The 25,589-nt window shown below is 36.7% G+C and overlaps 1 protein-coding gene across 2 annotated transcripts in view; it reads left to right on the forward strand.

Annotated features, from left to right (window-relative positions):
• ERCC6L2 (ERCC excision repair 6 like 2) overlaps positions 1-25,589 on the forward strand; it is a 149,669-nt gene that overhangs the window by 24,047 nt on the left and 100,033 nt on the right. For both annotated transcript variants that reach the window (XM_070795088.1, XM_070795087.1), the window contains exons 4-9: positions 2,519-2,712; positions 13,427-13,588; positions 13,960-14,167; positions 22,468-22,608; positions 23,238-23,351; positions 24,150-24,269. In XM_070795088.1, the coding sequence (XP_070651189.1) occupies positions 2,519-2,712; positions 13,427-13,588; positions 13,960-14,167; positions 22,468-22,608; positions 23,238-23,351; positions 24,150-24,269 (939 nt within the window). The remainder of the gene's footprint in view (positions 1-2,518; positions 2,713-13,426; positions 13,589-13,959; positions 14,168-22,467; positions 22,609-23,237; positions 23,352-24,149; positions 24,270-25,589) is intronic.

Below are 25,589 nucleotides of genomic sequence, written 5' to 3' on the forward strand. Positions count from 1 at the left end.
TAACATTGTGGCATTGGGCATATTATTTAACATCTCTGCACCTTAGTTTTATCATCTTTAAAAAGGAAATATAAAATATTTCTACTTTATAGCCTCTTCTATGTATAATTCTTGAGGTAAGGTCTGTCAACTACTTTGCACTGTCTTTAGCACATAGTAAATGCTTAGAAATGGTTCTGGTAATTGTTAATTACTATAACTACTCCTACCACAAAAATCATCACACATGAAAAACATCTTTGGGTATTTTGTCACAGTATATAACACATCATTTTCCTAAAGCAATAGTACACAAAGATTGAAACTTTAAAAGCATGTACCCTAATAATTGAACTAAATTTTTTGAAAGAGATAAAAGTAATTTAATATTCTGTAGTTGTACTGTTAAATGTGGCCTCTGTTGATTTCTTAATAACTTTGAGTGGGCAAATTTAAATTTTATTTATATTATATTTTAGACCTAGTTTTGTGAAATTGTTTATTGACTTCAGAATAAATAGAGTTGCTTTGTAATTAGTGACCTAGCAGTTGGACAGTTCTTTCCATTTTATTGTTTTGGCATCCTTTGCTTAAATAAGGCTTATTGAGTTAAGTATTTTTCACAACATGATAGTAAATACTTCACGTTATTCTTATTTTATACTTTCTCTGGACTTTGCAAATGGCGTAGCTCAGTTCTCTTTCCTCTTTTAGTATTAAAATTAGCTATTGATCCATTTGATTTACTTTTCACAGTTTTGAAGATCAGTAATGTCTTAATTTTTAAATAAGGAATGTCTTAATTTTTAAACTTCTATTGGAATCTTAAAGCTGGTTCTAGAAATCTTTACATTCATTGACACCTTTGGTGAATGACCCCTCAAGTGGAAAACTGCTCAAAGTGCTCAGATGGTGTTTGGATAACATTTTCATTGTGTAATTTTGAAAAGAGCGTAGGAGCAGGCGCTTTTTACTTGTAGCCCCAATTTTTTTATTGAGGGAGAAAAATGGAATTCATAGAGTGAATTCCAAGTAGAACACAAAACTATTTGAGAACTAATCTTCTGTTCTTTTTCTTTTTTCTGTTTCTAAAAGAAAGTCACAGACTTGATATCTTACAGCTGATAAATGGCCCAGCTGAAATGCATCATAGAAGAGAATGTAGGATTTAGAGTAATATTATATTATTTTATTTTTTGTTAAACTGAAATTTTTCAGTATATTTAATTAGTTCATCTTTATCAGTAGGACCAAGTATAAAACTTTAGGAAAGAAACTTACTTAAACCCTATTAAAGGTAATAATTCAGGAACAATGGTAACAGTAAGAGATAAAAACATTAGAAATTAAAATGGTTGATGACAGCAGGATTTTGGATTGGTATAGGAAAGGTCAATGAAACCCCAAAACATTTATTTGAAGACTAAACAGATATATGTTGTTAATGTCAATGGGTTAGGACTTACATGAGTTAAAAGAGAATAGGAAGGGAGTAAGTAGAGACAGTAAGTACTGATAACTCCTGAGGATCATTGCTATAAAGAAAGTAAAGTAATGGGTGATAGTCTGAGAGAGATATAGGTTTAATAGCTTGAGAGAGATGTAGGAAGAATTTTTTTATTTGTTTTGTTTTATTGAGAACAATAAATTTGATTTGTTTTGTTTATTGAAAAATATTAGAACGTGTTTGTTTGTGTTTATGTGTGTTCTGTTAAAAAGCAAAATTTAATCATGTTCGGCAGATTGGGGATAGTTTCTTCAGCATTTACTTCAGGTTGACAGGAAGTAATGGGAGCCACTATGTAAGTTCAGAGTTTGTCTTTCTTTTTATTTATTTATTTATTTTTTTTTAATTTTATTTTATTTTTAAACTTTACATAATTGTATTAGTTTTGCCAAATATCAAAATGAATCCGCCACAGGTATTAGAGTTTGTTTTTCAATAAGGACATGGACAGTACACCCATGGTAATAGATGGGAGGGCAGAATGTATGGAAGTAAATATAGGTAGGTTATTGATCTAGTGGTAAGAGAAGAGGAGGTTTTCTTCTAATTGCTTTAATTTTCCATCAACTGATAGTATCTGAAAGAGGAGGAAAGAAATGGACTAGGAAAGTGAAACGGAAAGAAAGCTCTGGAAGACCATACATTTCAAGGAAAAAAACCTGGCCTGCTTTGCATATTTCTGTTACCAGTGTGGCCCTTGAAGTTAATATTTGGATCATGATTATACTCTACTCTGTTTCAGAGAATTATTTTTTTCTTATTCCTCAACTCCTTTTAGGGGGAAAATAAAAAAATAGCTGTTACTTTGGACAGAGCTGGGTATCTATTTTTTACTTAAGAATAATAATAAAGTAATGTTTGATGGTCTTCTAAGTTAAAAAGCATATTCAGTTGCTCAATTGTATTTATACTTATTAACTACAGTGTTAAAAAACAAAGAATAGAATAGTTGATATTCTGTTTTAACTTTGGGATTCTTTGTCATTTAAAAATTTATATCATACATTTTTCTTCTTCTTCTTCTTCTTATAGATGTTCTTAATAGTTGCTCCTCTTTCTGTCCTCTACAACTGGAAGGATGAGCTGGACACCTGGGGATATTTCAGAGTCACTATTTTACATGGTAACAAAAAGGATAGTGAACTGATTCGTGTGAAACAGAGGAAATGTGAAATTGCTCTAACAACTTATGAAACACTGCGATTATGTCTGGATGAACTTAACAGGTAATCAGAATAATGGGAGTGATTGCATTAGTATTCTGCTTACATCAGTTGTATTTATCCCTTTGTATTGTGGGGCTTCCCAGGCAGCTCAGTGGTAAAGAATCCGCAGAGTTGAAAGAGACACAGGTTTGACCCATGGGTTGGGAAGAAACCCTGGAGGAGGAAATGGCAACCCACCCAGTATTCTTGCCAGGATAATCCCAAGGACAGAGGAGCCTGGTGGATCACAAAGTGTCGGACATGACTGAGCAACCAAACACTTTATATGTAATTTTTCTTTAAGCTCTAAATATTCTTTAGCATTATTTAATTCATTTCAAAGTTATTGAAATAGATAGTTTATAGTAATTAACTCATTTTCTAAGAAGGAAAACCTGAGTCAGGGTTTCTACAGTTCCTTATTTTATTTCCTCTATTACCTCTCCAAGCAGTGCCTGTTAATGAATAAGACTTGTCCTAAATCTCATGTACAGTGTTTTGTGTGTTTGATGCCTCTAGACTAAAATAGTGAGTTTCGTGAATGATTTTACTTATGGAAGTCTGTTGTTAATGTAGAGTGGCAAAAAATACATATACATATTGAGAACCACTATTCCAAGACTACAGGTACCCTAAAGAAATGAACTGCATTTTAAGATTTTAGTGGGAAATCTAGATACAGTCAATGATGAAGTCATGTGTGTGCTATGATATGGAATAGAGGATGTTATGGGAGCTCATGAGGAGCCTGACTGCTGCAGAGTGAGGAGAGTAGTCAGAGAGCTTCCCAGAGAAGATGACCTATGAGCTTACGGAGGACTGAAAGATAAGTAGGAGTAGGAAAGAGTAGGAGAATCAAGCAAGAGGGAACAAACAACATTTGCAGGGGCCTCCTGACAACAAAGATCACAGCACTTTTTAGTAAATGAAAGCAGTTCTAATGCTTTGTGCATGTAATGACTATACCTAGAATGTAAAAGGGAAGTGGCCAGGAGACACTGGTGTGGTAAGCAAGGAACAGATCATAAGACTATTTAAAGCTTCTTAGAGGATTTTCATCTTTATCCTTAGAACAATAGAGTCTCCCTGAAGTGTTTTCAGGGGATTACTATTATGATAAAAAATTATCAGATTTGCATTTTACATGTCATCATCTTGCTGTTTGTGCAGAGTAGAGCCAAATTGAATGGTCAAAGTCCAATTAGGAGGCTTGTTATGTCCAAATTGATGTGTTCCAGTCCCAACCCCAAGGACCTTGGAATGTAACTAAAGGTAATTAAGTTAAAATGAAACATTAAGGTGGGGACTGAGGCCAGTCTGACTGATTGTCCTTGGAAGAAGAGAAGGAGATGCCAGGAGCTCATAGACAGAGGAAACGATTCAGGAAGATACAGCAAGAGGGCAGTAGTCTGTAAGCATAGGAGTGAAAAGAAAGTGAAAGTTGCTCAGTCATGTCAGACTCTTTGTGACCCCATGGACTATATAGTCCATGGAATTCTCCAGGCTAGAATATTGGAGTGGATAGTTGTTGCCTTGTTCAGGGAATCTTCCCAACCCAGGGATTGAACCCAGGTCTCCTGCATTGAAGGCAGATTCTTTACCAGCTGAGCCACCAGGGAAGCCCAAGTGTAGGAGAGAGACCTCAATGGAAACCAGACCTGCCAACAGTTTGATTTTGGAATTCAAGCCCCCAGAAATGTTGTGTCTGGCATCTTTTGCTCATCATCATGTTTTTGAGAATCTGCTGTGTCATTGAATGTATCAGTGATCATTCTGTTTAATGCTGAATTGTATTGCATTTTATAAATATATCACACTTTGTTACATATTCATTTGAGGATAGTTATTTGGGTTTTCTGGTTTTGGTTATTAAAAGTAAACATTTAAGTAATATTTATGTGTAAGACTTCTTTGACATACATTGTAATTTCTCTTGGATAAATTCCTGAGAATGGGATTTCTGGATTATATGATGAGTATAAGTTTAAATCTGAAGAAACTGAGAAATCATTTTTCCAGAGTGGGTGTACCATTTTACTCCAACTAGCAACCTATTAGAATTCATTTGCTTCGTATACTCACCAATATTTGGTATAATCTGTCTTTTTGTTTTTAGTGTGTATAGTGGTATCCCATTACAATGTAATTTGCCTTTATCTGATCTATGTACACTTGAAAAAAGTGTTTGTTCTATAATTGTTGGGTATACTGTTCTATAAATATCAGTAAAGTCAGTTTGGTTAGGTGTTGTTCAAGCATTCTCTGTCTTTACTGATTTTCTTCCCAGTTGGTTTACAGTTTCTGAGAGAGGAATATTGAAATCTTCAATTACAATTATAGATTTGTTTATTTCTCCTTTTATTTCAGTCAGTCTTCAATTCATATATTTTGAAGCTCTGTACTTAGGTACACACATATCGATGATTAGTATTTTTTCCTTGTGAATTGACCCTTTTATCATTAAAAATGCTCCTTTTATGTCTGTAATCATGTAATTTTCTTTGATGTTAATATAGACAATACAGTCTTATCCTTACTGTATGTTTATCATTTTCCAGCTTTTAATTTTTATCTGTTCTTTAAGGTGAGTCTCTTGTGGTTAGCATATTATCAGGTCTTGCATTTTTATTTATTTGGATATCTGTGCCTTTTTATTTGGAGTGTTTAGTTCATTTATACTTAATGTGGTGATTTAGAGCAACCATTTTTGTAAGCTCTAGACTTTTATTTTACTCCATTTACAAACTCATAAGTTTGCCTGTTAGTATATCCTATATGCGGTCAGAAGACAGGAACAATCTGAGGCATGAAGTTAAGTAACTTGCACAAGCTTGCAACAAGTAAGTCAGGGTGAACAAGAGATTTAAACCTTGACTTTGAATTCAGTATGTAAGAGATACTCTACAGTTAGATAAATGTAATAAGTTTATTTATCTTAGCACCAGTCATATTTTAATTTTTGTTTGACTGTCTACCCCTTTAGACTGTGAGGTCTTTGATACAGGATAATTTCTATGTTTCAGTGCTTATTATACTTCCAGGCATATAATTGTGTTAGATAGTTATTTTCTGTGTATGTTACAAATATTAAATAAGAATTCCAAAGTAGAGTTATGTAAATATAAATCAAATTTCTGTGTAAAATAAGAAAAATAAAGTGTTTCAGTTTTTGTGGTATTCAGATTTCCTTTGTTTGAATAGTTTTATTTGACAAATATTCAAAATAATTTATATCAATCTGAGTAAATACTAAGTAATTTTTGTGAGATTGTTCTAAATGATAGACCAGGATTTATCATAGACAATATACAGAGTAGAGAAACACTATAGGAGTGGAGCTGTATCTCTTTTTGTTATTACTATAAATGTTTTACTTTATTTTTATCAAAGTTATGTACGCATATTATTTCAAGAGCCAAATATGCACACAGTTCATTCCTGTCTGCCACAACCATTGCCTTTTCTTCAGAGCCAGTCACCTTCAATTCTTTTACTTATCTTTTTAGTGTTTACTTTCATATCTCAAAGATCACATTCATGCTGCAACTTAAAACTTATTTCAGTTTTCAGCATCACTTGTTGATTTACTATAATGAAAAATGACGATTTTGTTGTATTTTGCCCTTCTGTTGCTTGCTTTACAGTGTCCTGGCTGGGATAGTTTGTGTGATAGGGAATAGTGTATAGGAGATCCAACAACTTCTTAAACAGACTGTTGAACATTTTGTGGTTGTTCAGTCACTAAGGCATGTCCTACTCTTTGCAACCCCGTGCACTAGAGTGTTCCAGGCTTCCCTGTCCTTCAGTGTCTTCCAGAATTTGCTGAAATTCACGTCCTGCGAATCAGTGATCCTGTCTGACCATCTCATCCTCTGCTGCCCCTTTTCCTTTTGCCATCAGTCTTTTCCAGCATCAGGGTCTTTTCCAGTGAGTCAGCTCTTCCCATCAGGTGGCCAAAATATTGGAGCTTCAGCATCATTCCTTCAAATGAATATTCAGAATTAATTTCCTTTAGTATTGACTGGTTTGATTTCCTTGCTGTCCAAGGGAATCTCGAGTCTTCTCCAGCACCACGATTTGAAAGCATCAGTTCTTCAGTGCTCAGCCTTCATTATGGTCCAGCTCTGACACAGGTACATGACTAATGGAAAAACCATAGCTTTGAATATGGACCTTTGCTGGCAAAGTGATGTCTCTGGTTGTAAATATACTGTCTAGGTTTGTCATAGCTTTCCTCCGAAGAAGCAAGTGTCTTTTAATTCATGGCTGTAGTCACCGTCCACAGTGATTTTGGAGCCCAAGAGAATAAAATCTGTCACCATTTCCTCATCTGTTTGCCATGAAGTGATGGGGCCAGAAGCCCTGATTTTAGTTTATTGAACGTTTAGTTTTAACCCAGCTTTTTCACCTTCCTCTTTCACCCTCATCAAAAGGCTTTTTGCTTCCTCATCACTTTCTGCCATTAGAATGGTTTCATTTGCATATCTAAGGTTATTAATATTTCTCCTGGCAATCTTGATGCCATCTTGTGATTCATCCAGCCCAGCATTTTGCTTGATGTACTCTGCATAGAAGTTAAATAAGTGACACCATACAGCCTTGTCATACTCTTTGCCCAATTTTGAGCCATTCTGTTGTTCTATCTCCAGTTCTAACGGTTGATTATTGACCTGCATAAAGGTTTCTCTGGACACAGGTAAGGTCTGGTTTTCCCATCTGTTTAAGAATTTTCTACAATTTGTTGAGATCCACACAGTCAAGGTCTTTAGCATAGTCAATGAAGCAGAAGTAGATGTTTTTCTGGAATTCTCTTCCTTTCTCTTTGATCCAACAAATGTTAGCCATTTGATCTCTGGTTCCTCTGACTTTTCTAAACCCATCTTATTCATCTGAAAGTTCTCAGTTCATGTACTGCTGATGCCTCACCTGAAGGATTTTGAGCATTACCTTGATAGCATGTGAAATGAGTGCAATTGTATAATAGTTTGAATATTCTTTGGCATTGCCCTTCTTTGGGATTGGAATGAAAACTGACCTTTTCCAGTCTGGTAGCCATTGCTGAGTTTTCTAAATTTGCTGGCATACTGAGTGCAGCACTTTAACATCATCTTTTAGGATTTGAAATACTTCAGCTGGAATTCTATCACTTCCTCTAGCTTTGTTTGTAGTAAGCTTCCTAAGGCCTACTTGACTTCACACTCTAGGATGTCTGGCTCTGAGTGAGTGAACGCACCATTGTGGTTATACCAGTCTTTAAGACCTTTTTTGTATAGTTCTTGCCACGTCTTCTTAATCTCTTTTACTTTTGTTAGTTCCTTACCGTTTCTTTACTTTATCTTGCTCATCCTTGCATGAAATGTTCCCTTAGTATATCATTTACTTGGCAAGATCTCTAGTCTTTCACATTCTTTTCTTTTCCTCTCTTTCTCTGCATTGTTCACTTAAGAAGGCTTTCTTATCTCTCCTTGCTGTTCTCTGGAACTCTGCATTCAGTTGGGTATATATTTCCCTTTCTCCTTTGCCTTTCACTTCTCTTCTTTTTTCAGCTATTTGTAAAGCTTGCTCAGACAACCACTTTGCCTTTTTGCATTTTTTTTTTCTTGTTGTGATTTTGGTCACTGCCTCCCATACAATGTTATGAACCTCTGTCCATAGTTCTTCAGGTACTCTATCAGATCTAATCCCTGAATGTTTTTATCACCTCTACTGTATAATCATAAGGGATTTGATTAAGGTCATACCTGAATGCCTAGTGGTTTTCCCTACTTTCTTCAGTTTAAGCCTGAATTTTGCAGTATGGCAATGGCACCCCACTCCAGTACTCTTGCCTGGAAAATCTCATGGATGGAGGAGCCTGATAGGCTACAGTCCATGGGGTCGTGAAGAGTCAGACACGACTGAGCGACTTTCCTTTGACTTTTCACTTTCATGCGTTGGAGAAGGAAATGGCAACCCACTCCAGTGTTCTTGCCTGGAGAACCCCAGGGACTGGGGAGCCTGGTAGGCTGCCGTCTATGGGGTCGCACAGAGTCAGACACGATTGAAGTGACTTACCTTACCTTTGCAATATGGAGCTGAGGATACTGATATTGATGATATAGAGCCATAGTCAGTTCCCGGTCTTGTTTTTGCTGACTGTATAGAGCTTCTCCATCTTCAGCTGCAAAGACTATAATCAATCTGATTTCAGTATTGACCATCTGGTGATGTCCATGTGTAGAGCTGTCTCTTATGTTGTTGGAAGAGGGTGTTTGCTATGACTAGTGTGTTCTTTTGGCAAAATTCTATTAATCTTTGTCCTGCTTCATTTTGTACTCTAAGGCCAAACTTGCCTTTTACTCCAGGTATCTCTTAACTTCCTGCTTTTTTTCATTCCAATCCCCTAAGATGAAAAAGACATCATTTTTTGCTGTTAGTTCTAGAAGATCTTTTAGGTCTTCACAGAACCATTTGGCATTAGTGATTAGGGCATAGACTTGGATTACTATGATGTTGAAATGGTTTTCCTTGGAAACAGCCAAGATCTATCGTTTTTGTGATTGCACCCAAGTGTTGCATTTCAGACTTTTGTTGACTATGAGGGTTACTCCATTTCTTCTAAGGGATTCTTAACCACAGTAGCAGATATAATGATAACCTGAATTGGAATCAAGATTGCCAGGAGAAATATCTATAACCTCAGATATGCAGATGATACCACCCTTATGGCAGAAAGTGAAGAACTAAAGAGCCTTTTGATGAAAGTGAAAGAGGAGAGTGAAAAGGTTGGCTTAAAACTCAACATTCAGAAAATTAAGATCATGGCATCTGGTCCCATCATTTCATGGCAAATAGATGGGGAAACAGTGGAAACAGTGGCTGACTATTTTTCTGGGCTCCAAAATCACTGTAGATGGTGACTGCAGCCATGAAATTAAAAGATGCTTACTCCTTGGAAGGAAAGTTATGACCAACCTACACAGCATATTCAAAAGCAGAGACATTACTTTGTCAACAAAGGTCTATCTAGTCAAGGCTATGGTTTTTCCAGTGGTCATGTATGGATGTGAGAGTTGGACTGTGAAGAAAGCTGAGCGCCGAAGAATTGATGCTTGGTATTGGAGAAGCCTCTGAGAGTCCCTTGAACTGCAAGGAGATCCAACCGGTACATCCTAAAGGAGATAAGTCCTGGGTGTTCATTGGAAGTACTGATGTTGAAGCTGAAACTCCAATACTTTGGCCACCTGACACTAAGAGCTGACTCATTTGAAAAGACCCTGATGCTGGGAGGGATTGAGGGCAGGAGGAGAAGGGGATGACAGAGGATGAGATAGTTGGATGGCATCACCGACTCAACAGACATGGGTTTGGGTTAACTCCGGGAGTTGGTGACAGACAGGGAGGCCTGGCGTGCTGCAGTTCATGGGGTTGCAAAGAATCAGATACAACTGAGCGACTGAACTGAATTAAATTTGCCCATTCCCGTCCATTTTAGTTCACTGATTCCTAAGATGTCTATGTTCAGTTTTGCCATCTCCTGCTTGAGCACATGCAATTTACCTGATTCATGGACCTAACATTCCAGGTTCCTATGCAATATTGTTCTTTACAACATCGGACTTTACTTTCAGCACCACACAACCGCAACTGAGCATCATTTCTACTTTGGCCCAGCCTCTTCATTCTCTGGAGCTATTAGTAATTGCCCTCTTCCCTAGTAGCATATTGGACACCTTCTGACCTGGGGGGCTCATCTTCCAGCATCATATCTTTTTGCCTTTCATACTGTTCATGGGTTTCTTGCAACAAGAATACTGGAGGGGTTTGACATTCCCTCCTCCAGTGAACCACATTATGTCAGTGTTGAACATTTACCTAATCCAGTTTCCATAGGCATCTGGTCGTTTAAGAACTCAATAACATTCATTAGATTGTTTCTTGGCTTTCTCTGCTACTGGCATGGGATACTCCTTCCTCTGTTTCATAAGTTGTTTTGTTCATCTTCTTCCCTGCCTTTAAAATCTTGTGATTGTTTTTTCCTCCTTTCCTTTGTTCTTAATCTCTTGTTCTTTATTCAACTTCATATTAAGAAAATGATCAAACCTATAGAAAAATTGAATTAATAGTACATGAATATCTATATACTCAATCCCTATATTCACTGGTTTTATGTGTGCTTTTTTTTTTTTTGGCAAGATATAAGTTAACATGTGTGTTGACTATTAAACCCATTTAGTCTCTTCTAATGTAGAACATTCCCTCAACTTTAATTTTTTAATGTAAGACATTTTGAGGAGACCAGGCCAGTTGTTGTTTAGGGTGTCTCACAAATTTATCTGATTGCTTTTTCAAAGAGTTGTGTATTCCTCTACCATATATATTTTGGTAAGCTGATTTTGATCTAAAGACTTAATTAGATTCAGATCAGACATTTTTGACTAGAATGCTTCATAAATGATACTGTGGACTTCATATTATGTTACATCAGGAAATGTTAATGTCATGTTGTTCTATTATTAAGGTTGCAAAGTTTGTCCTATTGGCTAAGGAGATGATCATCAGATCTCTTCACCTTAAAGATATGTTTCTCCCTTTACAGTTAGAAGTAAATTGTGGGGTTATACTTTTCTGCTAGTTAAATATTCTGGTCCTTCAGTCCTTTTGCTTAGTGGTATTAACATTCAGAAATTATTGTTGTCTGAATCAGTTATTTTATTGTGTTTTCAAAATAATGTTTTCCTAAATTTATCATTTCTTTTACACTTATTAACAGCATTCTCCTACAATTAGGAATTAACCACAGTTTCAACTGACATAGCAAGGTGAATGCTTGATTCTTTTGCTGCCATTTCCAATTTTCAGACTAACACATTGGTACGGTGGTCATCCACAAAGTTTCTCTCCCATTCCCCAACCCCCTTTTTTTGATTATCAGTGTGGACTCATAGATTATTGAGGTGCAATTTATATGCCATAGAATGTACCCATTTTAAGTATAGAATGGTTTCTAGTAAATTTATAAAGCTGTGCAGTTATCACCCCACCCCAGTTTAAGAACATTTTCATCACCTCAAACAGCTTTTTATTTTCAATCAGTCTTTCATCCCATCTCCAGTTCTAGGCAACCACTAATCTGCTTTCTGTCTCTATAGAATTGCCTTTTCTGGAGATTTCATGTAAATTTCATACAGTATGTAGTCTTTTGTATCAGGCTTCTTTCGCTTAACATTTTTGACGTTCCTCCTATAACATGTTTCAGTAGTTTATTCCTTTTTATTGTTGAACAGTACTATTGTATATACCTCATTTTGTTTATCTAATGAATGGACCTTTAGATTGTTTCCAGTTTGGGGCTATTATGAATAATGCTGCTGTGAACATTCATGTACAAATCTTTGAGTAAATGTAAATTTTTTATTTCTAGAGGAAAGATATCTAGGAATGAAATTGCTGAGTGGTGTAGGGAGTTTTAACATTTTAAGAAACAGCCATAGTGTTTTAGAAAAATGTCTGTACTTTGCCAAAGCAGTGTGTCTAATTTTCCTTGCAAACACTTAATTTTGTCAGTCTTTCCTGATTGCCAGTCAAATAGGTTTGTGGTGGTATCTCTCTCTTTTTTTTTTTTTAAATTATGAACTTTTTATATGCTTATTGGCCTTTATATATCTTCTTTGGTGAAGTGTCTATTAAAATATTTTATCATCTTTTAAATTGGATTGTTTTAACTTCTGTTGAGTTGTAGTAGCTCTTTATATAATCTTGTATGCAAATTCTTTTATCAGATTATGATTTGCAAATATTTTCTCAGTAGCATGTCTGTATCATGTCTTTTCATTTTCTTAATGATGTCTGGAAGAGCAAAAGTTTTTTTTAACTTTGATGCAGTTCAACTTATCAAGTTTTTTTTATTGACCATGCTTTTGGTGTCATAGATCTAAGAAATTTTTCTTTAACCCAAAGTCACAAGAATTTTTCCTGCATTTTATAACTTTTAAAATTTAGCTCTTTTTTTAGGTCTGCAATGTATTTTGAGTTAATTTTTATATATGGCATGAGATAAGAGTCTAAAGTGAATTTTTTCATATAACCCTTGGATTTTTATATAGTCAATGTTTTACACTACCCTATAGTCATTATTTCTAATGACGCTTTAATTTTCTAATTAGTTTTGGTCCTGTGTTCTTTGGACATGCCCCCATTTGTCTTTGAAAGCATCTGTGCTTTCTCAATCTCCAGTATTTCCCTTGCTGCATACCTGAAACCAACTATTTCTCCGTGGGATCCTGCTTCCTTTTAGTGGATTGACTGCTATGGTTGTTCACTGCTATTGGGGTAATAATCAATCCTAAACCTTTTTAGCAGGCAGAGCTATGTAGTGCAACTTTGTAGAAGTCATGAGATTATATTGATATTTTTCATTCATAATTAGCATTATAAGTTTTGCTTATTTTATATTTATTTTTCTTTTTTATTACTTTTAAAAGATTCCTTTTGTGATTTTAGTCATGGTTAAATGAGTTATTTCTTTTCATTGTCCCTAAACAGAATCTCTGCCCTTTTGTCTCCCTACACATTTTACTTTCATGGGTTGTCCAAACTTGTGATCATTTAAAACAACTAAGTGAAAATTCTGTGGAATCATCAGAGAGTAGAGAAGAAAAACTCCAAAACTTTGGTAGAGAAAACTGGCTAAAATTATATAGACTAAGAAAGGGACGTTTTTTCAACGTTTTTTCCTTTTTGTCTCACTTTGTAGTTTGGAATGGTCAGCTGTCATTGTAGATGAAGCTCATAGAATCAAGAATCCAAAGGCCAGAGTAACAGAAATTATGAAAGCTTTAAGATGTAATGTCCGAATTGGCCTCACTGGAACCATTCTTCAGAACAACATGAAAGAACTGTGGTGTGTTATGGACTGGTGAGTTTAGAAAATTAGTTTCTACTTTCTTAACCTTTTTTCCTAATTATTTGTTTCTGAAAAAAATTAGTTGTCTGTTTACAGAGGTGTTTTCTCCCAAACATAGTATGCACAGTAGAGTCCCAGGAAAACCCAGCTTTATGTATTACTCCTGGTCCCTGAAATAAATATCTGAAGTAATTTACCAGTCCCATCATCTTCTTATAGTTATTCACTGAAAATGTCATAAAGAACATTCTGCTTTCTTGCCTTTTGTTACTGTTATCCTTAATAAACACGTGACTTAGTGTATATTTCTTAAGAGCAAAAAGAAGTCTTGTTTCTTATTAGTTTAATAAAGCCTTAACATTTTTCTTATTGCCTTTATAAAGGGCTGTGCCAGGACTATTAGGTAGCAGGATCCACTTCAAGAAGCAGTTTTCTGACCCAGTAGAACATGGTCAGAGACACACAGCAACAAAAAGGGAACTAGCTACGGGCCGAAAGGCCATGCAGCGGCTCGCAAGAAAGATGTCTGGGTGGTTTCTCAGACGAACCAAGACTCTAATCAAGGATCAGTTGCCTAAGAAGGAAGACCGGGTGAGAACCGCTTTTGTGTATATTAGGAATTCCTTGTCATGTTTTATTTATTCTGAAAATACTTCTTTTGAAGAGGAAATCTGTCTCCTGTGGTGTTTTATGAATACAGTTTTTTAGCATTTTACTCAGTGTGAAAAAAATTGTTATGTGCAGAATTTCATAAAATATTAATTGAGCCTGAGAAATCTTCCTCACTAACTTTACTAACATTTTATCTAACAGGTCTGTTATTAGTACACATTAAACTCATTTCTCTTATTTTAGAACACGAAGGCCTTGATACAATTCTTCCTCAACGAAGAAAGAACTTCTTGCCCTAATGTGTTTTCTGTTCATATTTTGCCCATCTTATACTGTCTGCTGTCTGTAATCCAGTATGTAGTGTGCTGTGCTTAGTCACTGTCATATCTGACTCTTTGCCACCCCATGGACTGTAGCCCGCCAGGCTCTTCTGTCCATGGGGACTCTCCAGGCAAGAATACTGGAGTGGGTTGCCATGCCTTCCTCCAGAGGATCTTCCCAACCCAGGGATCAAAGCCAGGTCTCCTGCATTGTAAGAGGATTCTTTACCATCTGAGCCACCAGGGAAGCCCAAGAATACTGGAGAGGGTAGCTTATCCCTTCTCCAGGGAGTCTTCCTGACCCAGGAATCAAACCGGGTCAGTGCAATCTCCTGCTTTGCAGGCAGATTCTTTACCAGCTAAGCTACCTGGGAAGCCCATAACCCAGTATGAAAAGTGAAGGTGAAAGTCAGTCAGTTGCGTCCAACTCTTTGTGACCCCATGGACCATACAGTCCATGGAATTCTCCAGGCCAGAATACTGGAGTGGGTAGCCTTTCCTTCTCCAGGTGATCTTCCCAACCCAGGGATTGAACTCAGGTCTCCTGCACTGCAGGCAGGTTCTTTACAGCTCAGTCACAAGGGAAGCCCATAACCCAGTATATTCTTTGGTATTTTAATTCTCACTACAGAACAAAGTAGTTAAAAGCTTCTTTTTAATAGTTAAATTTCCTGTAGAATGCAATGTATATTTGCACAACTAATTTTAAGAGTTTGCATGAAAATTACAATTAAATTCTGTTAATTGTGTAAGAAAATTTGAAGACTTGACTTTAAGAGGATCTTATTTTTTTTCAAACGTTAAACCTTTTATTTTGTATGGGAATATAGCTGATTTGAGCATCTTTTCATGTGTTTATTAGCCATGTATATGTCTTCTTTGGTGAAATATCTATGCAGGTCTTGTGCCCAGTTTTTGATTGGATTGTTTGTTTTTCTGGTATTGAGCTACATGAACTGATTGATATTTTGGAGATTAATTCTTTGTCAGTTGTTTCATTTACTATTATTTTCTCCCATTTTAGGGTTGTCTTTTCACATTGTTTATAGTTTCCTTTGCTGTGCAAAAGCTTTTAAGTTTAATTAGGTCCCATTTGTTTATTTTTATTTCCTTTACTCTAGGATGTGGTTCACAGAGGGTCTCACTATGATTAATGTCAAGGACTGTAGTGTTTGTGTTTTCCTCTAAGAGATTTACAGTTTCTGGCCTTACATTTAACTCTTAAATCCATTTTGAGTTTATTTTTGTATATAATTTAAGAGGTGTTCTAGTTTCATTCTTTTTCATGTAACTGTCCAGTTTTCCCAGCACCACTCATTGAAGAAGACTGTCTTTTCTCCACTGTATACTCCTACCTCCTTTGTCAAAGATAAGGTACCCATAGGTGTGTGGTTTTATATCTGGGCTTTCTATATTGTTCCATTGGTCTCTATTTCTATTTTTGTGCCAGTACCATACTGTCTTGATGACTGTAGCTTTATAATATAGTCTCAAGTCAGGAAGGTTGATTCTTCCAGCTCCACTGTTCTTTCTTAAGATAGCTTTGGCTGTTCGAGGTCTTTTGTGTTTCCATACACATTGTGAAAATTATTGTTTTGACAGTATTTTTGTCCTTTGCATTTCTTCATTGTCTGTTGTAACCTCCTTTTTCATTTCTAGTTTTCTTGATTTGATTCCTCTCCTTTTTATTTTTTTTTTGGTAGGACTTCCCTGTAGCTCAAATGGTAAAAAATCTACCTGCAATGAAGGAGACCAGGGTTTGATCCCTGAGTCAGGAAGATCCTCTGGAGAAGGGAATGGCAATCCACTCCAGTATTCTTGTCTGGAGAATCCCAGAGAAGCCTGGTGGGCTACAGTCCGTGGGGTTGCAAAGAGTCGGACATGACTGAGCGACTAACATTTCACTTCACGTCCCTTTTTTTCCTTGATGAGTCTAGCTAATGAATTATCAATTATGTTTTCTCAAAAAACCAGCATTTAGTTTTATTGATCTTTGATATTATCTCCTTCATTTCATTTATTTCTACTTCGGTCTTTATGGTTTCTTTCCTTCTACTAACTTCAGGGGCTTTTTTTTCCGCTCGTCTTTTTCTGGTTGCTTTAGGTGTAGAGTTAGGTTGTTTATTTGATGTTTCTCCTGTTTCTTGAAGTAGGATTATATTGCTGTAAACTTGCCTCTTACGGTGCTGCTTTTCCTCCATCCCAGATTTTGAATTGTCCTGTTTTCATTGTTGTTTGCTTCTAGGTATTTTTTGATTTCCTCTTTAATTTCTTTAGTGACCTCTTAGTTACTCAGAAGCATATTGTTTATCCTCCATGTGTTTGTAGTTTATTTTATAGCTTTTTTCCTGTAGTGGTTATCTAATCTTATAGTGTTATAGTCAGAAAAGATGCTTGAAATGACCTCCCTTTTTAAAAATTTACCAAGGCTTGATTTATGACCTAAGGTGTGGTCTGTTCTGGAGAATGTTCTATGTGCATTTGAGAAATAAGTGAAATCTACTGTTTTTAAATGAAATCCCCTGTACATATCTATTAGGTCCAACTGTTTCAGTGTATCGCTTAAAGCTTGTTTCTCCTTATTAGTTTTTTGTTTGGATGATCTGTCCATTGGTGTCAATGGGGTGTTAAAGTACCCCACTATTATTGTGTTTCTGTCCATTTTCCCTTTAATAGTTGTTAGAATTTGCCTCGTATATTGAGGTGCTCCAATGTTGGGTGCATATATGTTTATGATTCTTGTATCTTCTTACAATTGATTCCTCAATCACTATATAGTGTCCTTCATTGTCTCTCATAATGCTTTAACATCTGTTTTGTCTCATGTAAGTATTGGTACTCCCATGTTATTTTCATTTCCATTTGCATGGGATATCTTTTTTCAGCCCCTCACTTTCATTCTGTAGGTGTCCGTATATCTGAGGTGGTTCTCTTTTAGACAGCATATATAGGGGTCTTGTTTATGTATCGGTTGAACCAATCTGTATCTTTTGGTTGGAGCATTTAATCCATTTACATTTAAGGTAATTATTGATATGTATGATCCTATTACCATTTACTTAATTGTTTTGGGTTTGTTTTTGTAGGCCTTTTCTTTCACTTATGTTTCTTGTCTAGAAAAGTACCTTTAGTATTTGTTATAAAGCTGGTTTGGTGTTGCTGAATTCTCTTAACTTTGCTTGTCTGTGAAGCTTTTGATGTCTCCTCTGAATCTGAATGAAATCCTTGCTGGGTAGAGTAATCTTGGTTGTACCTTTTTCATCACTTTAAATATTCTGCCACTCCCTTCTAGCCTGCAGTTTCTCTTGAAAAATCAGCTGTTAGCCTTATAAGGATCCCCTTGTATGTTATTTGTTGGTTTTCCTTTGCTGCTTTTAATATTTGTTCCTTGTGTTTAATTTTTGTTAGTTTGATTAATATGTGTCTTGGCATCTTTCTCCTTGGGTTTATCCTATATGGGACTCTCTGGGCTTCCTGGACTTGGGTGGCTATTTCCTTTTCCATGTCTGGGAAATTTTTGACTGTAATCTCCTCAAATACTTTCTCATAGCCTTACTTTTTTCCTTCTTCTGGGAGCCCTATAATTGGATGTTGGTGCACTTGGTGCTGTCCCAGAGGTCTCTGAGGCTCTCTTCATTCCTTTTTAGTCTTTACTCTGCTCTGCTTCAGTTATTTCTACCATTCTGTCTTTCAGCTCACATATACACTCTTCTGCCTCAGGTATTCTGCTGTTGGTTCCCTCTAGTTTAATTTTAATCTCAGTTATTGTGTTGTTCATTGTTGAGTGTCTATTCTTTATTCCTTTTAGGTTCTTGTTAAACATTTCTTGTATCTTCTCAGTCACCCCCTCCATTATATTTATCTGTGCCTCCATCTTATTTCCAAGATGTGGATCATCATTACAGTCATTATTCTGCATCCATTTTCAGGTAGACTGAATATTTCCTCTTTATTTGTTTGGTCTTGCGAGTTTTTACCATGTTCCTTCAACTGCTGCATGTTTATCTGTCTTTTCGTTTCACTTAATTTACTGTGTTTGGGGTCTCCTTTCTGCAGACTGGAAGGTCGTAGTTTCTCATAATTGCGGAGTCTGCCTCCATGGGTAAGGTTGGACTAGTGATTGTGAAGGCTTCCTAGTTTGGGGGACTTGGGCCTCTGTTCTGGTTGATGGAGCTGGATCTTGTTTCTCTGAAGGGCAGTGCCATATCCAGTAGTGTGCTGGGGTGTCTGTTGGCTTGGTATGGCTTTGGGCAGCATGTCTACTAGTGGACAGAATTGAGTTCCTATTTTGCTGAAGTTTTGACCTGAGATGTGCAGCTCTGAAGCTTGTGGCCTTTGTGGGGGGCTTGGTCTTAGCATTGAGATAGAGGCCTTTGGGAGTGCTCTTGTTGATTAACGTTCCATGGGTTTGTGAGTTCTCTGGTGATCCAGAGTCCTGGACTCAGGTCTCCCACCTAGGGAGTTCAGGTCCAACTCCTTACTATAGCATCAGGGCTTCACAGGTCACACAGCACAGAAAACAAAACCCCAAGAATAATGGTGAAAGCAACACTCAACAGGCCAGAGCACCCAAAGAAACTCACATACTTACAAAAGAGAAAGAAGAGAGAAAAAAGAGAAGAGAAGAAACAGAAAGGATAAAAACAGGAGTTAAAAAAGAGAGTAGTCAAACCAATAGGTAAACTTGAAAATGAAAATGAATACGAAAAACTAGACTAGCAAAAACACGAAATCAAAAACATGGGAAAATACAATATAACTAAAGAGTACTGTAAAAATAGGAAAATAAAATGAACGTATTTAAAAATAAGATGTTTCAAAAATAGGAAAGAGTATATTATAAAAAAGAAAAATTAAATAAAATAAAAAATAAAAATTATAAAATTAAAAAAATTAAAATTAAAAAAGTATATTATAAAAAAATTAAAATTATATAAAAGAAAAATAAAAATTAAAAATTATATAAAAGAAAAATTAAAATTAAAAGTAATGAAGGAAATACTTTGGCCACCTGATGTGAAGAACTGACTCCTTGGAAGTCAGGAGGAAGCATCCTCCTGATGCTGGGAAAGACTGAAGGCAGGAGGAGAAGGGGACGACAGAGGATAAGATGGTTGGATGGCATCACCAACTGGATGGACTTGAGTTTGAGCAAGCTCTGGGAGTTGGTGATAGACAGGGAAGCCTGGTGTGCTGCAGTCCATGGCATCACAAAGTCAGACACAACTGAGCAACTGAACTGAACTGAATGAAGAAAAACAACATTAGAACAATATGGAAAAGAAAACAAAAATAGAATGATATTAAGAAGAATGTCCTCATGATTTCTCCATTGACTTCTCCACACAGTGTGCTCTAGTCAATCTGCCTACTCAGAAAGTCCTCCAATATTTCTAGGAAAATCTCTGGATCTGTTATTGGCAGTGTGAGGTTGGCGCAGATTCAGATCTTCCCTTACTCCAGTTTATACTTGCTCCCCAAAGCCACAATTGCCTCTAGAGTTCACAGTCTCAGGCTTATTGTGGGGATTTAATCCATTGCATCTGCGGCTGCAGGAGTGATTTCCCCTTTTCTCCTTTGCTCGCAGAGCTCCTGGTGTTCCACTTTGGTTCTGGCCCTGTCTCTGCTTGCAGGCTGCCCTCTGGTGTCTGTTCCCTGCCCAGACAGGAGGGGGCGAGAGTAGCAGCTTATTGGGGCTCAGTTTCTCGGTTGGGCTGGGGAGAGGTGGGTAGGGAAGACATAGTTGGGGTGTGTGGGGAGTGCCCACTGTGACTGAGACCTGCAGGAAATCCCTGAAGTCTGAGGTGGATTGTGTGCTTCCCCAACGCAGGGGGTTGGCCCTGCGTTTGTGGGTCCCTCAGTAGAACCAAGCTGCTCAGGCTCCCAGGAAGGTATGGTCAGTGACCCATGCTCACTCACAGCATGGTGGCAGCTGTGACCTCTGGAGTCGAAACTGTAGTGGCCTCCTGTCTTCTGTCTTTGCCATTCACACCTGCTTTTCTTCTGGGGTCACAGATTGCAGCTGGCTTATCCCACCTATGGCACTTGTGAAGATGGGGTCCTGCATTCTACGTGTGCAGAGTTAGAGCATTCCCACGGCAATAGTCTCTTGGCTCTCTGGTGGGCCCAGGCTTTTCTCTGTACTCCCTCAGTTGTGTTTTACTAGTCCCCTCAGAATACCTTCATGACAGCCAATGCCAGTCCTTTCCCTGGGGTCTGACCCCTGAAGCCTGAGCGCTGAGCCTGCACTCACTGCTGTGGGCATGTAGCCACTTCTTGCCTGAAGAGTGCTGTTTGGTTACAGTCTCTGTGGGGAATTCTCTCCATTTTGCCTTCCCAGCACCTGTTGCTGTGTTCTCCTCTGAGGTTCCAAAGCTCCTCCTAGACTCTGCCTGCGAGAAGGTTTCTCTTCCGCCTTCACAACTCCCTCCCCTATGGCACAGGTCCTGGTCCTGAAATCCTTTGTCTCTTTTTTTATCCTTATCTTCTGCCCTGGGCATTGACTTGCCTTTTTGGAAATCCCCAGGGTCTTCTGCCAGCATCCAGAATGTGTTCTGTAGGAGTTGTTCCACATGCATATGAATTTTTGATGTATTTGTGGAGAGGAAGGTAATCTCCCTGTCTTATTCCTCCATCATCTTAAAAGTCCCCGCCTCTGAGAATAAATGTTAAATGTTCTCACCATACACACAAAAAGTAGTTATGTGACGTGATGAATGTGTTAAATAGCCATATTGCTATGCTTATAATTTTATAATAAAATCACATATCAAATCATAATGTTGTACACTGTAAACTTATATGTTAATTATATCTTAATAAACTTGGGGTAAAATAATAATTCAGAATTTCTGCCTGTACCTTAATCATTGACCCTATCTTCAATATTCTCTTTTTATTCTTATATCCACAATTTGTCTTCTTTTTGCAGTAATGTTCTGTTGTAATGATACACACATATAAATGTTTAAAAATAGATGGCTTTCCCTCTTATTCACATGCCTCAAAGTCCCTCTATATATATATATAGTTTTATGACCCTGGTTACATACGGCTGTATCTCGAAGAACTTTACCAATTTCCAGACTACCAGAAATACAAGGCAATTACTCACTGGCATTATTTTCTTGTGTTTTCCTCTTTTCTTGAATTTGGGCACAAGGTGGCAATTTTACAAGTTTTGCCTTCATGTGTATTTGTTTAATTCTTATATTTCCTAATTTTGGGAATTTATAGCAAAAATACTTTATCCTATCTTCAGTAATAGGAAGTTTAAAATTTTTTTTCCAAATTTTCAAGTAATTCACTAAGTATTATCTGTGTCATTGTTCTAAAAATCTTTCCTTTTCTAGTTTTTTTTTATTTGATCTAAACTTTAATCACTTATTTGCATGATGGGCTAATAATGTGGAATGCTGAAAAGACCCACAAGAATATGTTGAGAAATTTATAAGGAAATCACATACTTAGCTTTTTCATATTTTGAGTTTTTAAAATTAAAGAACAAACTGTGAGATTTATTAGAAAAGTATAATTTGTATAGTTTAGGTGAGGTTATAGCACAGAATTAGGAGAAGTCTTCTTGTGTTTTTCTGTTATACAGTGATGTGCACTAAGTTGCCTCAGTAGTGTCTAACCCTTTGTGAACCTATGGACCATAGCCCCCCAGGCTCCTCGGTCTATGGGATTCTCCAGGCAAAAATACTGGAGTAGGTTGCCATGCCCTTCAGGGGATCTTCCTGACTCCGGGATCGAATCCACGTCTCCTGCATTGGCAGGCAGGTTCTTTACCACGAGTGCCACCTGGGAAGCCCATATAATGATTACATGGGCTAATCATGTAAGAAAAATTACAGTTTATGAGCAATTTTCACTCTTACAGTCTGTGAAACCCGATGTGCATTGTAATTATCATTGCTATAAAAATACTAATAGCTACCTTCTATTTTATCTTGACAGATGGTATATTGTTCTCTGACAGATTTTCAAAAAGCTGTCTATCAAACAGTATTAGAAACCGAAGATGTGTCTTTGATACTTCAGTCTTCTGAGCCTTGTACCTGCAACAGTGGCCAGAAAAGAAGAAATTGTTGTTATAAGGTAAGTATTTCAGTGTGGTATGTTTTCCTGGTAGCTCAGATGATAGAGAATCCTCCTGTAATGCGGGAGACCTGGGTTCACTCCCTGGGTTGGGAAGATCCCCTGGAGGAGAGCATGGCAATGCCTCTAGTATTCTTGCCTGGAGAATCCCCATGGACAGAGGAGCCTGATGGGCTACAATCCATGGGGTTGCAGAGTCTGACACAACTGAGTGACTAAGCACATTACATGATATCTTTACTGTCTTGTTTTTGATTACAAAGTACTCAATTCTAGTATCAGAGTAAGTAGCAGGTAATATAACTTTTCCTCATGTGGTTTTTTTATCTGTAGAAGCTGTGTCACTGTGTATACTTCCTGGAATGAGGACTTTCTCTACTCTTTTATTAAAAACATCATTGTGTTATGGTTTACCAAAAGTACAATTCCACATTAGTGATTCATGGATATTTTGTGTATCATTTGACCATTATTTTCTCACAATGTATTGTGCTGATAACCAGATAATATTGTGCTGATAAAAACCGGATAATAAATATTATTGTAAGTGATATATTTTTGGTGTAATTAGTTACATAGCCATGTTAGTCCCTTGCTTATTTTTATTTTCTGTACTTTTATGGTTACAGACCAATTCACAGGGCGAAACAGTGAAAACCTTGTATTTCAGTTACCTTGCAGTCCTTCAGAAGGTAGCTAACCATGTGGCATTACTGCAGACTGCTAGCACCTCTAGACAACAGGTTTGGGTTGGCTTTTTAAATTTCTTTGTGATGCTATTTAGTATATTTGGTATAAAATTTCTTAGCCAAATATCCTTAAGTTATCTTTGTATGAAATTTAAGAGGTAACTGACTTGCTTGTTTTTTAATTTAGATGTCAGAGAAGTTTATGCCTTTAAATTTTTAATCAAAGTAAGAAAAGTTAACCTTAAATCTTTTTTATGCCTCTGATATGTTCATATTATTTTCATTTTCCTAATAACTTTTGATATATTACCAACTAAAGATATTTGATGAGTCCATTGTAATTCCACTAATAATGTATCTAATTATGTTTATCTAATCTATTGTATTAAAATGAGGCTTTATAATCGTGTATTAAATATTTAGTAAAAATGAGTAATTTCAAAATTTAGACACACATGGAATCATTGGCTTTAGTCATGTCAGTTGTGTCTAAAGCACAATGTAAATAAAAAGATCTTTTTAAAAGCTTTTTGTATACTTTTCATATTTTGCTTTTGTGTGATAGGCTTGAGGCTGTTAAAATGTAATTTTAAAAGACTACTCTTTGAGAAGTATTCAGTTACTTATTTTGAAAATCTTAAAAAAGTAACAGTAAAATTAGTAACCATATCACTATCTCAGAACTCCTCAAAGCCTTACATGTTTAACATATCACTTTAAGGTATTTTGAATTAAAGAAGGCAAAACTTTCAACCTAATACATGCCTTCTAAATATATTTTTTATAAATATTTTCAAATTATACAGGTTTAAAAATGCTGAGATTTCTTTTCTTCTTCCTTTTACCCTTAAGGAAACACTTATCAAAAGGATATGTGATCAGGTATTTTCCAGATTCCCAGATTTTGTGCAAAAAAGCAAAGATGCAGCCTTTGAAACACTTTCTGACCCAAAATACAGTGGAAAAATGAAGGTAAGTTGTTCTTTCAGTTTGCATACATGCAAGGATGATGTATTTTAAAGTTTAAATATTTATGCAAGGAGATCCAAGCAGTCCATCCTAAAGGAGATCTGTCCTGGGTGTTCATTGGAAGGACTGATGTTGAAGCTGAAACTCCAATACTTGGGCCACCTGATGCGAAGAGCTGACTCATTTGAAAAGACCCTGATGCTGGGAAAGATTGAGGGCAGGAGGTGAAGGGCATGACAGAGGATGAAATGGTTGGATGGCATCACTGACTCGATGGACGTGGGTTTGGGTGGACTCTGGGAATTGGTGATGGACAAGGAGGCCTGGCATGCTGCAATTCATGGGGTCACAAAGAGTCAGACACGACTGAGTGACTGAACTGAATTGAGCTGAAATAAAACGGGTTGTCTTTATTATATAGTTCAGAAAAACCTTTTGCTTAGTACAGAAAATTTCTTTTCTTTCCTTTGTGGTTTTCTTTTCCACAGTGTTTGGAGCTGTCATTGCCAGATGTGTAAGTGCCTGTTTTAAAAATAACAGTATTACTACTATTACACAGGCTTTGGATTATTTGCTTCCTCTCTAAACACACTGCATATGGGGGCAAGTTATTGGCATTTTGGCGTCAAAGTCAAATCTGGAATTCAGGATTTACTGTAATAGAGAAACAGAGGGGATAAAATGAGAAGAGGTATATATCTGACTGATTATTGTAGAAAATAAATATCAGAGTTTTTAGAACCTAGGTGTAATTAAACACATTTTATTACATATACTTAAAGAAAATTTGAATACTTACTAAAAGAAATTTGTTATTGTTCAGTCTCTAAGTTATGTCCTACTCTTTGCAACAGCATGGACCTGTAGCAATCCATGCTCCTCTGCCATCCATTATCTCCTGGAGTTGGCTCAAATTCATGTCCATTGAGTTGGTAATGCTATCCAACTATCTCATTCTCTTGTCACTTCATTTTGCCTTCAATCTTTGCCAGCATCAGGGTCTTTTCCAATGAATCGGCTCTTCGCATCAGATGGTCAAAGCTTCAGCTTCAGCATCATTCCTTCCAATGAACATTCATGATCAATTTCCTTTTGGATTGACTGATTGGATCTCCTTGCAGTCCAAGGGACTCTCAAAAGTCTTCTTTCTCTAGCACTACAATTCAGAAACATCAGTTCTTCAGCACTCAGCCTCTTTATGGTCCACCTCTCACAACTGTACATGACTACTGGAAAAACCATAGCTTTGTAGGCACAGTGATGTCTCTGCTTTCTAGCATGCAATCTAGGTTTGTCATAGCTTTACTTTCAAGGAGCAAGTGC

Source organism: Bos indicus, chromosome 8 (assembly GCF_029378745.1).
Source record: "Bos indicus isolate NIAB-ARS_2022 breed Sahiwal x Tharparkar chromosome 8, NIAB-ARS_B.indTharparkar_mat_pri_1.0, whole genome shotgun sequence".
NCBI classification, from domain to species: domain Eukaryota; kingdom Metazoa; phylum Chordata; class Mammalia; order Artiodactyla; family Bovidae; genus Bos; species Bos indicus.